General features: G+C 31.7%; 1 protein-coding gene across 1 annotated transcript; it reads right to left on the bottom strand.

Annotated features, from left to right (window-relative positions):
- Window positions 1–3448: 3448 nt before the first annotated feature.
- LOC145307539 (uncharacterized) lies at window positions 3449–16805 on the bottom strand. Its single transcript, XM_080149997.1, has 14 exons — window positions 16694–16805; window positions 14999–15085; window positions 13265–13339; window positions 9483–10472; window positions 7470–7600; window positions 6215–6313; window positions 5929–6027; window positions 5645–5743; window positions 5423–5521; window positions 5183–5281; window positions 4880–4978; window positions 4582–4680; window positions 3643–3745; window positions 3449–3452 (listed from the first exon to the last, which is right to left on the bottom strand). Exons 3-14 carry the CDS (start codon window positions 13333–13335, stop codon window positions 3449–3451), a joined length of 1992 nt encoding a protein of 663 aa, XP_080006123.1. The 5' UTR covers window positions 13336–13339; window positions 14999–15085; window positions 16694–16805.
- Window positions 16806–17753: the final 948 nt, after the last annotated feature.

Here is a 17753-nt window from a genome sequence, read left to right as displayed (position 1 = left end):
TCTTTATATCCATTGCTCCTTGCCTCCACCTCCCTTTTCCCTTTCCCTATCCTCTGCCTTTAAAAAGAGAGGTGGGGTGAGGGAAGTGAAAAGGAGTGTAGAGGGGAGGCATGTATTCTTAAAATAAACTATTTTAAAACTACTCTCAGAAGGTCTGGCTAAATACTTAGGTAGCTGCAACTTTTAGTTTTGATGAAATAAATTTTCCATTACATAATTTTAAAATAATATTTAACAAGTAAAGACTAAACAATTAATTATTCATATCATATTCAACCTATATTCGCCCTTTAAAAAGGTAAAATGCATATTAAGTTGAATGTGATAAGTAAATTTTAAGATTTTTGAAAATTAAATATTTTGTGGCGTAGATTTGGCAAAAAACTTATTTTTATGTAGAAGAAGGGAAGAGGGTTGTGGAGAAATTTTGACTTAGACTTGTTTCTCAGAATAGCATTCCCTTTTCCCTGGTACTATCTAAGTCATTGTATACATCTTCTTTATTTAAAAATATATACATGGTGTCCCAAAATTAACTGCATTTTCCAGTTCTGGGAAACAATCAGTAGGAGTATGAAAATAATAATCATATGTTCATATTTTCTGTAAAAATATGCATCTAAGAGGTTTATTTTAATCTATAATACAAAGTAGAACGATGTCTGTCTGTCCAAAAATCATCAATCAATCAAGGGATAACCTTCAGCTGTTTCAGGTAAGAGAGAAATAGAATAATACAAAGAACTATAAAAGTACAACCTCTAGTTTGACCTAAAATTTTTATAGGTAATCTTTTTTCCCTCTGTGAACTGGGCTAGAATAAATTTTGGCCGGCTATATTTTACACACAGAAAATGAGACAGAAAAAAGTGGAGATGGGGACATTAATTATCTTTCCCTCCCCTCCTAGCCAATGAGGGAAAGATACACTTGATTATTAGTTTTAAAAAATCATAATGTTTACTTACATGTTTCAAAATTGCGAAAGAATACAAAGTACACAAATTTTCTGAGTATAATTGTGTTTCCATAGTTTATAGCAACCTCTGCAGCTATTCTGCCTGAAATATAACTTTATGTAGTTTAAATTTCCTGTTTTAATAAAGTTTACAAGTGAATTAAAACTAATTATAGCCTCATACAGGAAAAGATGGACATTGGACAACAGCCTGCCAGATTGTTCACCCTGCATTGAGTTTTAAGGATCTGATATACTTTACCAAGAGGGTACAAGTGGCTGAATTTGCTGCAGCAGCAAGATACGGATGAGTAAAGTAAGTATAGCCTCCTGTATCAACTTTTTTTTTGTGTTTTTGTTTATATTTTTAATTGGCCTTACCTTCTTCATTAGGCTTTTCATCAATGTTATCCAAGACTTTCTGAATATCATTATTCTTCACTGCTTGGAGAAATTCAGTGTCTGAAATTTCAATAATTGTAATAAGGATATTATGGAAAATACCTTAAAGCAATAGTGGTCCAGATTGCCCCTTCCCCACTGCCTTTAGATAAAAATTTTTTTACATAAGGGGACAAATATTATTAATTACAGATACATTGAATGAGCTGAGTTACTACAAATGAAGTAAAAGTAATAGTTTATTGTTTAGGCAAAAACTTCCCCCTACTCTTAAAGGGACTGTAAACAAGAAAATTTCTTATTAGATTATCAAACCTTAACATCATCTCATTCATATAATCTCAAAGATTACTAAAATACTACATTATAAAAAAACGAATTGGCAATTTTATATCATAAAATAAATCCTTAACAGTAAGTAAATTGTTTCAACTATATATGACAAGTTAATTAAATATCCCTACAAACATTATAAGAAACAAAAATTTTCAAATTTTCCTGTTTTTTCCTTTTTCCCTCCCAAAATACCATAAAATCAAGGCATTATTCCTGCATATTTTTGTTAATAGGACATTTTTGGTTGATCAGTGTAGTGAAATGTGCTTAGAAAATGTTAAGATTTGATAATCAGATGAGAAATTTTTATGTTTACATTCCCTTTAACTATCTATATCTCAGATCTAATGAGGGCTTAATGAATGATCATTACAGGTATGTGTGTTAGATTTATCCATATTAACCCACCCGAAATAAGAAATTGTGTGTCCAAGCATGGTACAACTAAAGAGGCATTTTTAAAAATATAGTTATTTTTTTAGTTAAAAATGAGAAAAGAAAATAAACATATTTTTTAAGCTCAGATATTTTTTTTAGATTTTGATAAACCTCAGAGTTTTTAATATATTTAAGAATTTTACTTTTTAGCTTTAATTTAAACAACACCAAAGTGGTTATGAATACAATTTAGATTTTTTAAACTGTTTTGACATTCATCTCATTTCTGGCCAAGTGACTCTATAACTGGACATTGGGTACGTCCTAATTGAAAAGTTTGGATTACAGCCGTAACAGTCTTTATTTATGGCATGGTGTAAAGGTGAGACTTAAAGGGCAAATATAGGTTGAATATGATATGGAATAAAAATTTAGGTGCAATTCTATACTTTTAGAATATATGCCAAATTAAATAAAATCCTTAAGTAGATATTGCAATTTTAGGTATTGACTGAACATGTAAATGGTGACATTGCCAACAAAATCGGCTTTTTTATCCTTTATAAGACTTTTTTTGACTATTTTTCTTAAGTTTGATTGATTATTACATTGGCACGCATCTTAAATGATAATTTGAATATCTATTTTTAAAAATAATATACTATTTTATTCAATTTTTTAATGCATCCTGAGGGTAAATATTACAATTTAAAATCTATTTTCTCTATAAAAATCTCTGATTAATTAACCCTTAAACACACAAACAAACACACATGCATCAAATGCAAAAATTTCTCCAGACAAAATATACTAAAAAAGAAACAATGATTACCTATTATTTTTGTCCCCTTGAAAATAATTATAACATTTACCATATATTTTTCATATTTATATGAAAAAAATTTTCTCCTGTGAAAATTCATATACTTCTTTTCTTGACGGGGAATAATGTTAAGGAAGTAAGAATACAAGATCCATCATTAACTTTATTACACCTATTATTTTAACGAAAGCTTTTTTATTCAACCTTCCAACAAATCCTTGTGTGATGCTAAGGTGTTTGGAGTTCTTAAGGAACCACACTAATTAAATAAAATTATATTGAGTTATCCAGGTTTTAAGCTATAAACAGACTTATACAATTGAATATGGCAATATCTTTAAGTTATTTATAATCTACGGAATGGCATGGTTTTTTTGAGCCTATATCATATTCAACCTATATTTGCCCTTTTAACCTATTGCTTCCTCAATAACAAGCAGATGGGCTACTTTTTTTAGATACAGTTGCAGGTTGATGATAAATTTAAATTTATAAATAAAAAAATACCTAAAAAGCTTTTAATATCTGGATTTGCCACATCATATGGAGTTTTACCTAGAATAATTATTTTTTTTATAATCTAAATATTCTAGGACGGGACGCTGTACTGTATATATTGTACATATGTTACTTATATTAGAAAAATAAAATCTAAGTTTAAACTGAATCTGCTAATCTTTATCTTACATTTTCTGTTGCTTTTGTTATTAAAAAAGTATATTGTATATAAATAAATAAAGTAAACTTTCCTTTATTATCCGGTTGAAATCTATCTAATTCTTTATCTAGAAGTTGCTGGATTACATGCCTGTGACCATGTTTACTTGCCATATGTAGACTTGTCTGACCTAAATAATTTATATTATATTAAGTTTCTACTTTTAGTATATATTTTTTAGTACATTTAGATCCTTGACTAATTTTTTAAAGGAAGCCTGTAAGAAATACAATGCTTTAACATCTGAAAGACAACTACAAGTAGGCCCAAGTCCCAAAATTTGAAGCCTCTAGCTTCAATAACAAAAATTATAAGCATTTAGAAATGACATTATAATGAGAATTTTGATAGAAATTTCAATATCAAATTACATCACCTAGACAGAAAACTATAAGCTTATCTTTGTCAGAAACTTGGTTGTTGGTAACTGATTACATTTTTACAATAAAAACACCACATTTTATAGTCAAAATCTCTGGAAAAATTTCAGTTTAATTTGCGATTGTAAGCATTAAAATCATAGAGGAAACATATGAAACTAATACAAGCTCAGCTGGGATTGGTTATTATTGGGCAGATTCAGCCTTGTGATGATAGGCTGGATATACTATGTACAGTACTCTTGGTACAACACAAGTTAAAATGAATTTTTAAAAATGATTTTGACAATAAAAATGGGTTTTTTATTTTAAAAATCTAATCAGTTACAGGCAACCTAACTTTCTTACAAAAATAAGCTTATGAATTTATTTCTAGGCAACATATTTTTTTTAAAATTTTTATTATTAGTAGTGGAAATCTTTTAAAATTTTCAGTTAACTAAAAATATCATTTTTAAATGTCTATAACTTTTTTGTTTATAAAGCTTAGAATAAATTCCATTTATCTGTCTTACATTTTTTATTTAGAATTATAACTTTAATTGCAGCATGAGTAACAGACTATAAAGAAAGATGATAAACTTACCATTATTATCTTTTTCATGAATGTTGGCACCTTTGGATATTAATAATTCTACAACAGATTGGTGTCCCTTTCCGCATGCAATATGTAATGGGGTATTACCTAAAAATTATTATTTCATATTATCATAACTTTATTTTAGCTTTTCACTTTTTTTATTCTTTTGTTTTCTCTCTTTAATATTTTTATCATTTTGATTTCTATTTATTTTATAGAAAGAAGATTTTTTGCATACATCTTATGGGGTTAGACCTTTCTATTCATGTAACAGTGTGAATATAAATGAAGATGATAAACTTACCATTTTTATTTTTTTCATTAATTTTGGCATTGTTGGATATTAGTACTTCTACAACAGATTGGTGTCCCTTTCCACATGCAATATGTAACGGTGTATTACCTAAAAATTATTATTTCATATTATCATAACTTTATTTTAGCTTTTCACTTTTTAAAAACTTTTGTTGTCACTTACTGATATTTTCTAGCTTTTAATTTTCTAATTATATTTTTATATAAAGAAGATTTTTTGCATACATCTTATTGGGCTAGACCTTTATATTTATGTAACAGTGTGAGTGTAAAGAAAAAATGATAAACTTACCATTATTATTTTCATCATGAATGTTGGCACCTTTGGATATTAATAATTCTACAACAGATTGGTGCCCCTTTCCGCATGCCCAATGTAATGGGGTATTCCCTAAAAATTATTATTTCATATTATCATAACTTTATTTTAGCTTTTCACTTTTTTTACTCTTTTGTTTTCACTCTTTAATATTTTTATCATTTTGATTTCTATTTAGTTTTATAAAAAGAAGATTTTAGATAATAAACTTACCTTTTTTATTTTTTTCATGAATGTTGGCATTGTTGGATATTAGTACTTCTACAATAGATTGAAATCCCTCTCTGCATGCAACATGTAAGGGGGTATTCCCTAAAATTTATTATTTTATATTATCATAATACCATTTTAGCTTTTCACTTTTATTTTATGTTTATTGGGTTAGACCTTTATATTTATGTAACAGTGTGAGTGTAAAGAAGATGATAAACTTACCATTATCATTTTCATCATGAATGTTGGCATTGTTGGATATTAGTACTTCTACAACAGATTTGTGTCCCATGATGCATGCAACATGTAATGGGGTATTCCCTAAAAATTATTATTTTGTAGTATCATAACTCTATTTTAGCTTTTCACTTTTATACACTTTTGTTGACACTTTCTTTTTATTTTGTATTTATTTTGATAGAAAGAAGATTTTTGCAAACATCTTATGTGGATAGACCTTCTTATTTATGTAACAGTGTGAGTATAAAGAAAGATGATAAACTTACCATCATTATCTTTACCATTAATACTGGCATTGTTGGATATTAGTAATTCTACAACAGATTTGTCTCCCTCTCTGCATGCAACATGTAATGGGGTATTACCTAAAAAATATTATTTTGTAGTATCATAACTATATTTTAGCTTTTCACTTTTATACTCTTTTGTTGACACTTTCTTTTTATTTTTGTATTTATTTTGATAGAAAGAAGATTTTTTGCAAACATCTTATGTGGATAGATCTTTCTATTTATGTATCAGTGTGAGTATAAAGAAAGATGGTAAACTTACCGTAATAATTTTTTTCATTAATGTTGGCATTGTTGGATATTAGTACTTCTGCAACAGATTTGTGTCCTTTTCTGCATGCAAAATGCAATGGGGTATACCCTAAAAATTATTATTTCATATTATCATAACTTTATTTTAGCTTTTCACTTTTTTTTCTTTACTGATATTTTTTAGCTTTTAATTTACTAATTATCTTTGTATAGAATCTACAATTCTAAATTTTTAACCTTCTGACCTAGTACAGTTGAATCTTTTCTATCTTTCTGCCCTTCCTACCACTCAAAGCTGTGATTACATACATAGACACACACATAAACAACAATGTTACTCCATTTATGTGTTCTGATATCCTGTATGTTTAAAAACAAAAAAGTAAAGTTTTTCTGTCTGTAGCTTAAGATCTCATAAATTGAAAGAACAAAATGCTATATTTTGCAAGCTTCAATAGCTAGCTTCAATAAAAAAAAATTTACAGACATTTCAAATGTATTTTTTAGTACAATGAAAATTTTGAAAGATTTTCATTGCTTAAGAAATTTTAATATGAAATTACATCGTCTAGAAGCAAAACTAAAAGCTTATTTTTGTCAGAAACTTAGGCTGCCAGTAACTGATAAAATTTTTACAATAAAAAACCCCTTTTCATGGTCAAAATCTCTTTGGTCTCAAAAAATTCTGCTTAAATTACATTTGTAAGCGGAAAATCATAGCGGCAAAAGATGAAACTAATGTAAGTAATATAGATGCTTATCTGTGATTGGTTGTTCAGCTGACTTAGCACAGACTCGGCCTTCTGATTGGCCAAAAATCCTAAAGGCTGGCATTCTCACACTACAGTACACTTAGTATAACGCAAATTAAATTGAATTTTTTTTATTATTTTGACTATAAGAAGGGTGTTATTATTGTAAAAATGTTACCTGTTACTGGCATCCTAAGTTTCTGCCAAAAATAAGCTTATAATTTTCTTTCTAGGCAACGTATTTTAATAATGAAATTTTTTTTTATTTGCAATGAAAAACTTTCAAAATTTTCATTGTACTATGAACATCATTTTGAAATGTCCATAACTTTTTTGTTATTGAAGCTATTGTCCTTTAAAACTATATACTGATGAATCAAATAAAAAGCATATAATTGTATATACCTTGCATTACTGAAGTATACTGACATTGCTGCATAAATTTTTATAGCTAAATATTTACAGGAATACCAAAATGAGTATACATAGACAAACTTGTAGTAGTTTCCTTACCAAGTTTATTTCTACTTTTGATAAGGTATGCTTTCTTCTTTAATTCTTCAGATACATCCTGGAAATTTCCAGCTTTAACAAGTTGAATGAATCTCTCCTGTTCCTCTTCTGATGGCATAGTGGCATACAACCTTTGTAAAGAATTAAAAAATTATTAAAAATAATCAATAAAGTTTGCAATATCATTTAACCCTTAATCAGAGAATGGAGGGGAGGGGGCTGTTAAACAGCCCTATCCCTCCCTTTTTAGTAGCGAATCTGCTCATCAATTATATAGTAGCGAAGCTACTCTATAATTTGAAATGTCCGTCTGTCCATATGTCTGTCTGTCCGTATGTCCGTCTAAAATGTTTTGAGGGAAACATGATTTTCTCGACTCCTATTCAAGATAGACACTTGAAATTTTCAGGGATTAAATAAGTTCCCATCCTTCATATTTTCACTAAGTTTCATCAAGATATGGCAATTAATTGGGGTGCTAAATCGATTCCTAGACTTTTAAGTTTTCATGATTTTCTTGAGTTCTATTCAAGATAGAAGTCTAAAATTTTAATGGATTCAATAAGTTTGAATTTTGCATACTTCTATAAAGTTTCATTGAGATTAGCTTATTAGTTCGGGTTGTAGATCGATTCCTAGTTTTTTAAGTGTTTAAGGTCTTTTTCAACTCTAGTCCTGATAGACTGCTGAAATTTTCAGGGATTGAATAATTTTATATTTCACATTTCCATAAAATTTCATTCAGATAAACTAATTGGTTGTGGTCCTAGATCGATCCCTAGATTTCCACATTTTAAATTATAGAAGGTTTCATGATTTAATTTATTTTTATTATTATTTTATATTACACTGGTCTATAATTCATGTCCATTTTTGATTTTTGAGCTTTGCTACTTATGGATTTTGTCATCCTTGTTTAAATATAATTTCTGCATGTCAAAGATTTAAAAAGTATAGATTTATTGATGGCAAACTGAATTTTGGCTGTATAAGTGACAATAATATTGAAACTCCTGGCAAACTTACATCTAGCATATTATTTTTAATATGGGTATGACAATAATGCTTAAAGGAAGCCTGCAAGAAATACCCCGCTTTAACTGCTGAAAGACTGCCACAAGTAGATCAAATACCCGAAATTTGAAGCCTTCAGCTTCTATAACAAAAAAGTTCTAGACATTTTAAAATGACATTTTATGTACAATGAAAATTTTGAAAGAATTGCAATGCTCATGTTGAAAACTTTGAAATTAAACTACGTGGCCTAGAAACAAAATTATAAGCTTATTTTTGTCATAAATTTAGGTTTCCAGTAACTAATTATATTTTTACAATGAAAATACCCATTTTTATAGTCAAAATCATTAAAAAAATGTACTGTAGCCAATCAGAAGGCTGAATCAGCTTAACAACCAATCATAGCTAAGCTTGTATTAGTTTACCCCTTTGTTTCCGCTATGATTTTCGTTTAAAAATGCAATTTAAATCGAATTTTTTTCTTAGATTTTGACTATGAAATGTGGTGTTTTTATTGTAAAAATGTAACCAGTTACAGGCAATCTAAGTTTTTGACAAATATAAGGTTATAATTTTGTGTCTAGGCGACGTAATCTAATATTGTTTTTTCTTTTATGAGCATTGGAAATCTTTCAAAAATTCCATTGTACATAAAATGCTATTTTGAAATGCCTAGAACTTTTTTGTTATTGAAGCTGAAGGCTTTAAATTTGGGGTATTGGGTCTTCTTGTGGCAGTCTTTCAGCAGTTAAAGCGTGTTATTTCTTGCAGGCGTCCTTTAATTGATAATTCTTGAATAATGTTGTGTAATGTGTAAAGATCAGGAATTTCAAAGTTTACCCCCCCCCCCCTAAGAAATTAAAGTAGGTATATTCACTGAAGAGTAGAGCCAACTCTGTTATGCAGTTACTGTGATCTTATGTTTTAGATTAACAGATATCATTCTACTTTGTATTATAGATTTTAGAAGATAATAAATAGAAGAAAATTACTTACTCATCTTTGCAGCTTTCCACCAAACCCTCCTCTTTAGTTGACTCCTTCTCCACTTCAGTTGACTCCTTCTCCTCTTCAGCTGACTTCACCTCCTCTTCAGCTGACTTCACCTCCTCTTCAGCTGACTTCCCCTCCTCTTCAGCTGACTTCCCCTCCTCTTCAGCTGACTTCACCTCCTCTTCATTTGACTTCACCTCCTCTTCAGCTGACTTCACCTCCTTTTCAGCTGACTTATCCTCCTCTTCAGCTGACTTATTCTGCTCGTTTGCTGACTTATTCTCCTTTTCAGCTGACTTATTCTCCCGTTCAGCTGACTTATCCTCGTCTTTAGCTGACTTATTCCCCTCTTCAGCTGACTCATCTTGCTCTTCAGCTGACTTATCCTCGTCTTTAGCTGACTTATTCTCCTCTTTAGCTGACTTATTCCCCTCTTCAGCTGACTTATCCTCGTCTTTAGCTGACTTATTCTCCTCTTTAGCTGGCTTATTCCCCTCTTCAGCTGACTTATCCTCGTCTTTAGCTGAATTATTCTCCTCTTTAGCGGACTTATTCCCCTCTTCAACTGACTTATTCTCGTCTTTAGCTGACTTATTCTCCTCTTTAGCTGACTTATTCCCCTCTTCAGCTGACTTATCCTCGTCTTTAGCTGACTTATTCCCCTCTTTAGCTGACTTATTCCCCTCCTCAGCTGACTTATCCTCGTATTTAGCTGACTTCACCTCCTTTTTAGCTGACTTATCCTCGTCTTTAGCTGACTTATTCTCCTCTTTAGTTGACTTTTTCTTCTCTTTAGCTGACTTATTCCCCACTTCAGCTGACTTCACCTCCTCCTCAGTTGACTCCATCTTCACTTCAGTTGACTCCTTCTCCACTTCAGTTGACTCCTTCTCCTCTTCAGCAGACTTCTTCTCCTTTTCAGCTGACTTCACCTCCTTTTCAGCTGACTTTACCTCCTCTTCAGCTGACTTCTTCTCTTCAGCTGATTTAATCCTAATATAAAAAAATGATAAGATAGATATTCTTGTCCATGAAAAAGTTTTAAAATTGTGGCAATCCTTCTGTGGTAAGCCGAACGTTTCAGCTCACGGGTTGCGAGTTCGAGTCCAACGAGCCTTAGCCTTGAATTATTCTACCAAAAACAAACTAGCAGGATTTAGTCATACAGAAATTATATATTTAACTGAATAATATTTACAATGAATGTTTACTATATATATACAACAGATTATAACAATGGTTAGGTTTGAAGGGGGTGTGGGACACAAGGGCTTAGCCCACGGCGGTAGACAGGCTGCGGGGGCAGCTGTGGTAAAAGGGGAGGCAGCGCCTCCCGGTTGTATAATTGCGTGAGGGGCGCGTGATAGCTGCGTGTCCGTGCCCCTCCCCATATTTAGGCAGGCCAGTTTGACCGCTGGATAGCGGGGTCACCGTCGGTCATGAGGTAAATGGTGATATAATGGGATTAGTGCAGAGGGCTTGTTATGATAAGTCACTGCATAGCAATTCTGTAAACTGCCCGTCCGTCTGTTTGCCGTATTACCACACTTCCACTTGTAATAAAAAGATTGATAATGTCAATTATTAGTTTATTATCAATAGTTTTTTAGTACCGAAGCTACTCTATAATTTGAAATGTCCATCTGTCCATTTGTATGTCTGCCTAAAACGTTTTGGGGAAAAGTAATTTTCTCAGCTCCTATAAAAGATATAAGGATAAACTTCTTGTCAACATTACCATCAATAAAAAGCATAATTACCCCTTATAGATCGGGTCCCAATTCGCAAATTAATAGATTGTGCCCACCCCCCTCTATATTGGCTCCTGTTACTAATAGAGACATAATTTTTTTTTCTGGTGGTTCATGTGCATTTTTCTAGAAAATAACTCCTTCTAGTCATTCTCCCTGTTTAAACCGCGGTTAGTGACGCCAATTAATATTTTTATCTGTTTCTGATCACAATAAAAGACAATCTAAAAAATTTGGCTGGTCTAAAGCTGTTTTAAAATTCGGCACTAGTCCCTAAAATTTTTTAATAACGCTTTCTTATTCGCTAGCTTAACAACTTTGGGGACTTTTAAATAATTATATCGGTTAGTTCAATAAGTTGAGTGTCAAAACATTTCAACCACCAATTATAATCTACAGAAGGGATAATTTTGTGTATCATAATTGGGAATGTACATCAATTAATCGGCCATTGTCTAATCCCTATAGATCCCTGTTTTACTTGTAGAACAGCTTTGCTGCCTCTATGTTACAATATTAGAGATGATAATTGGAATTTTAATAAATGATAAGTACAGAAGTACAAACAGCAAAAACAAATCTGTTGCTAATTAATTATTTATGGGTATTTATATTGATGATTCCAAGTTTCAAATACAAATATTTTTTTATGCACTCAGATTTGAATATCATAAGGGTGATAAAAAGAGATAATTGTTGCTATAATTGATACTAACGGCTACGCCCCTAGAGGCCTCTAGTGGCACTTTAAATGTTTTTTATATTTCAAAAAATCTAATTTGTTAATTTGTTCAAGTCTCGAAGTAAAAAAAAATTATTTTCGATTTTTTTTGTGATTTCTCTTAGGAGGGTGGTGGTACCCTCCCTTTAAAAAGTTATAAACCTTCCTGGAACCTATGAGAAGCTACCCTGTTTAGGAGAACCCGATCAGTTCAGCGGTTAGCTAGATCCCTCAGTACAGACAAATAGACACACAGACAAACAAGTCAGTGGTTAACAAGATCCTTTGCTACAAACAAAAAAGCTTACTACTTTATAAGTAAAACTAGCGGCTTCGCCCCAAGCCTCTAAGGGCTTTGCCCCAAAAGGTTTGATCAAACAAATTTTTCGTATTTTAGATTTAAAAGAAAAATAATAAAAAAAATTCTTGGGGTGGGGTGCAGGAATATTTTAGTTTTAAAAAGAAAATTTTTTTTTTGGGGGGGGGTATTTTTCATTTTTTTTGGGGGGGGGGTTGGAGTGTCTCACCTCCCAAGAAAACAGTTATAAACCTTCCAGGGACCTATGAGAAGCTTCCCTGTAACAGAGAACCCGATCGGTTCAGCGTTTAGCGATATCCTTCGCTACAAACAAACAAACAAACAGACAGACAGACAGACATCGTTCTACTTTGTATTATATACTAGCGGCTTCGCCCCTAGCCTCTAGGGGCTTTTTACCCTAAAGGTTCAGGGGAAAATTTCAAAAATATTGTTTACATTTCTTTTTTTTACATTTTTTTTTTAGATATTTTCAGTATTTTATAACTTTATATAACACTTTACAACTTCTTATACATGTTTATAACTTTTTATATTTTTTATATTCATTTATATATTTCAAAACGTTCAATATTCTTATCTTTTTTAATGTTTTTAAATATTTCTTTGCCATTAGCCTTTATGGGGCTTCGCCCCTACAGAAATTTTAAAAGAAGGAAAATAATTGAAAGTATAAAAAAATATAAAAAAGTATAAAAAATATAAAAAGATTTAAAAATATTAAAATTAGAAAAAAATATGAAAAACAATTTTTTGGGGGGAAATTTTCATTTTTTGGGGGGTTCGGGGTGTCCCACCCCCCAAGAAAATAGATTAAAACCACCACAGAACCAATAGGTATATACCCTGAAGAGTAGAATCCAATCGATTCAGTGGTTACCGAGATCTTAAGGGACAGACAGACATCATTCTACTTTGTATTATAGATACTGAGATCAAAAGCTTCAGACGGACAGACATCAAGCTACTTTGTATGATAGATACTAGAACTTACATGTCAAGATTGTGAGCTGGAGAAGGGCTTTCCTGCACATTCTCTTCAGATGAAGATGGAGTCACAGGCATCTTCCTATAGTAAACAAGAATAATAAATAAGAAAGATTTGAAAAAAAGTATTGGAGGTAAACAGAAATTTTAAAAAATATTTTTAAAAAGTTCAAAATTTTCAATAATTCAACATCAAAAGTAAACTTGATTTAAATTGATAAAGAACGTGTCCTAACTTTTGTGGTTTTTTAAAAGATAGCCAGTCGGTGTTTTTAGTTAGTTGTAGATGTAAAATGATCCATAAAATTTAGATATGCAGTCTTTTTTGAAGGTAATTTAGGTTTTTTTACAAAGAATAAAGTTGGTTTAAAGGTACTAAACGCAACAAAAAAAAGAAAAAAATTGCCGCTATGAACAAAAATAGTAAGATCTTTAATTTGACACTTTACTTTTTGAATTAAGTAACTATTGAAAAAATCTATTTTGTTGAGGCCTGGTGAATCAAAACTTTGGGAGCTCGTCACAAATGGGTTAAAATAAAACCACAAAAGTTAGGACACGTTCTTTAGTTAACTAATGCTTAGAATGCTTTAGTGTAAGTTATGAATAAGTGTATTAAAAAGCGAAGCTTATCTATAATTAAAGTCCGTCTGTCCGTCCGGAACAAATATCTTTTTCGTTAATTTAGGCATTTTAGAATTGTCCAATTGATTTCAATGGTGATTCCTGTGGTAGTTAGTTAAAATTCAGAAAGCGTAGCAACTCTATAATCATTTAAAGAATGTCCGTACGTCCAATATAAACATGTTGTTTTTTAATTTTTTTAATAACAAATTATCATGTGATTAAATTATCCGATTGATCTGATTTTTGGAATACTGATTCCTAGGACAACAAAATACAATGTTATAAGTAAAGCTTCTCTATAATCAAGTACTTAAAATGTGAGTATGTCATTAAACATTAACCTGTATTTAAGCAGTTTCGTGTCGCCTTTTATACATTTTTATTCTGATTATTCAGTTCTGACACCCTACAAGTGTAAATATTTGTTTGTCCTACCGTTTCATAGCTTTGCTTTTATGGATGTTGTCATCCTTGTTTATAATTTTATTTTTTTTCACTCAAAATGCCTTTTGAGCAAGGAGGGGTTATGCATTATTAAACAAGGATGACAACATCCATAAGAGCGAAGCATTGAAACGGTAGGACAAACGGCATTAACACTTATATAGTATCAGAACTGAACAATTTGTTGAAAAACTGCTTGATACAGGATAATGTTTATAGACATGATAGAGCTGTTTCGCTTATAATATTGTACTTTGATGTCCCAGGAATCAATATACCAAAAATCAGATCAATGGGATGATTAGATCACATAAAAATTTGTTGTTAAAAAAATTAAAAAATCAACTTGTTTAAAATGGACGTACGGACATTTTGGTAATGATTATAGAGTTGCTACGCTTTCTAAATCGTACCAAACTACTAAAGGAATCACCATTCAAAGTTTGAAATCGATAGGACAATGCCCAAATCAACGAAAAAAGCTATATGTTACGGACGGACGGACCGACCCTAATTATAGAAAAGCTTCGCTTGTAAAAACTAACTTCCCCCCCCCATCTAAATATTCAATTAATTTAAAAAAAAATTGGGAGGGAGGGATCAGTGCTTTACATATCAGTGAGGGAAATCACCTTTGCCCTATATTTTGTAATTTGTAAAAAAAACTAACCTTTTTTGAAGGATTTTAGTACATAATCAACATCCTTTTACTTCTGGAAAGTCAGCTGGATTGCCTACAGGCTCAGATTATCAAATTCTAAAGAAAACAAGGATGACAACATCCATAAAAGCGAAGCTCTGAAATGGAAGGACAACGAACATTAACACTTGTATAGTGTCAGAGCTGGCTTAGCAGTATATTAATGCATCAATACATTTTGTAAGTAAATTGTTGCAAAGCTGCATAAATAGATGATACTGTTTAAGGACATAAATACATTTTTGAGACTTGTTTATAGAGATGCTTCGCTTTTAAGATTGTACCTTGTTGTAATAGGAATCAGTTTTCAAAAAATCAGAAGAATCGGATTATTTTAACATACAAAAATTTGCATGTTGTTAAAAAAGTTCAAAAACGACATGTTTAAAATGGACGTACGGACATTCTGGTATTGATTATAAAGTTGCTACACTTTCTAAATTGTACCTAACTACTATAGGAATCATCATGCAAAGTTTGGAATCGATAGGACAAACCCTGACATAAGGGAGGGGGGGTTTAATGCAACCATATCGTAATCAGTGAGCAAATGGCACTTAGAATTTGAATTTCCATCTAAAATTTTGCATGAGTAATCCTTGGTAGGTCTATTTTCCCTAAATCGAACAAAAAGTTGGAAAAGTAATGGCTAACCGCTGGCGGCTCAGCAGTTTTGCCATTTTTTGGATTTCTATAGTACAAATTATTCACGAAACCTATCTCAACCTTATTCTCGTTGCCACTCCAAAATGCTATCAAACGGTTCTAGACGGTAGCTGTTGGTAGTAGAAGTTTCAAAAATGGTTACTGCTATTATTTAACATGAATTAAACCAAAAATATGTTTTAAATAGTTGATTCCTACGTAATTGATGATGAATTTACCCTGAAAATAGGCAAAAAACGGCTAAACGGCTGAGCCGCCAGCCGTTACTTTTCCAACTTTTTGTTCAATTTAGGGAAAATACACCTACCAGGGATTACTCATGCAAAAGTTTAGATCAAAATTCGAATTCTAAGTGCCATTTGCTCACTGATTACGAGATGGTGGCATTAAAACCCCCCCCCCTTAAAGAAAAAGTTGTACGATATGAATAGTAAGAAGAGTTGCGGGAATGGCTTGGCTCAAAACAGGCTCAACTCACAGTTAGGACTTTCAGTCAAAAGTTGTACAATCAAAAGATTGATTGTCTGCATAAATTAAGATGTGCCTTGCTAACTACTATTCGTATACTAATTGCAGCTTTTCCCCTAGAGGCCTTTAGGGGCACTTGAGATGGAGGATCAACTTCCCCCCCCCCCCCAAATTCTTGGGGGTGGGGAGGGTATTTTTTTCTAGAGGAGATTTTATAATTAGTAACCTTTCCAGGACCTATGAGAAGTAAATTTATTTAATTTTCTATACTGTAGTTATTTACAGGGTTGGGCCAGATATATTTTTGCCGGATACTGGATATCAGAATTATTTCTAATGCCGGATATCCGGTATCCAGTATCCGGCCTGATATCAGGCAAATTACTGGATAGCTGGGTATCCATCATTATAAATCAGCCGGATATCCGGCCAAACCAGATATCCAGACCAACTCTAGTTATTTAAGACAAATGTTTTTTTTTATAAAGAATTGTAAGCTTTTTTTATTTATCATGTAACTAATATACTAACCGCTGAACTAACTAACTGCTGAAGAAGCTTAAAAAACTAAATGAGTCACTTATTTATGCTAAGTCTAAAACACAACTGCGTTGCTGCGCGCGCAGCGGAACAACCAGTTGTTACTAACAGGCGGTTTGTTTCATAAGATAGAGTTGAGAAAAAAAGAGGGATGGAACGAGGGGAGGGGGAGGGAGCAATGGTTGCTGAGTGAAAAAAGGGGAAAGAAGAAAATTGCCTAGATAGTGTGTATAAAAAGGATGACAACTTGCATAAATAGCGGAGCACAAAAGATCATGGATAGGAATATTCACAAGTAGGGTTGGGCCGGATATCCGGTCATTTTCAATATCCGGCCGGATACCGGACATTAAAACTATCCGGTTACATGATATCCGGCTGATTTTTGACGCCGGATATCCGGTTATCCGGCCGGATATCCGGTAATTAGCCGGATTTCGAACGTTGGCTAGATATCCGGCCGGAACCGGATATCCGGCATTAGAAATTAGTCGGATATCTGGTATCCGGTATCCGGCCAAAAACTATCCGGCCCAACCCTAATTCACAATTAAGAGTATTTGTTAAAATTAAGAATTGATTTATTGCAGAAAATAAACACAAAACCTTGATTTAAGTTATTTGATGACTGACATCCCAAAAAAATTTGAAAATTGGACCATAAACACCAAAGATGTGCGGAAAAATGTTAAAAATATAAGAATAGCCAAAAACCTGTTAAAAGGCTGTCCGACCGCCATGGATATTTTCTTAAAACGGAAAATTTAATTCGGAATATAATATATAAAAATAGCCAAAAACCTGTTAAAAAAGAAAAATTTCTTTTAAAAATGGGATATTTGATTTTTATATTGTTATTTATTAAAATTTTGAAATTAAGATAAAAGCAGCAATAATATACATGAAAAAATATAAAAAATAGCCAAAAACCTGCCCAGTCCAACTGCCATGAATATTTTCTTTAAATGACGGAAAATTTAATTTTCATATACTTATCTAAAAGAATTTTTAAAATCGGACCACAAAAAAAGATATGGTAGAAACTCTGATA

The sequence above is a fragment of the Acartia tonsa genome, chromosome 15 (genome assembly GCF_053477335.1).
Source record: "Acartia tonsa isolate MP-2025a chromosome 15, ASM5347733v1, whole genome shotgun sequence".
Classification (NCBI taxonomy): Eukaryota; Metazoa; Arthropoda; class Copepoda; order Calanoida; family Acartiidae; genus Acartia; species Acartia tonsa.
This window is presented reverse-complemented; position numbering and strand designations above follow the sequence as displayed.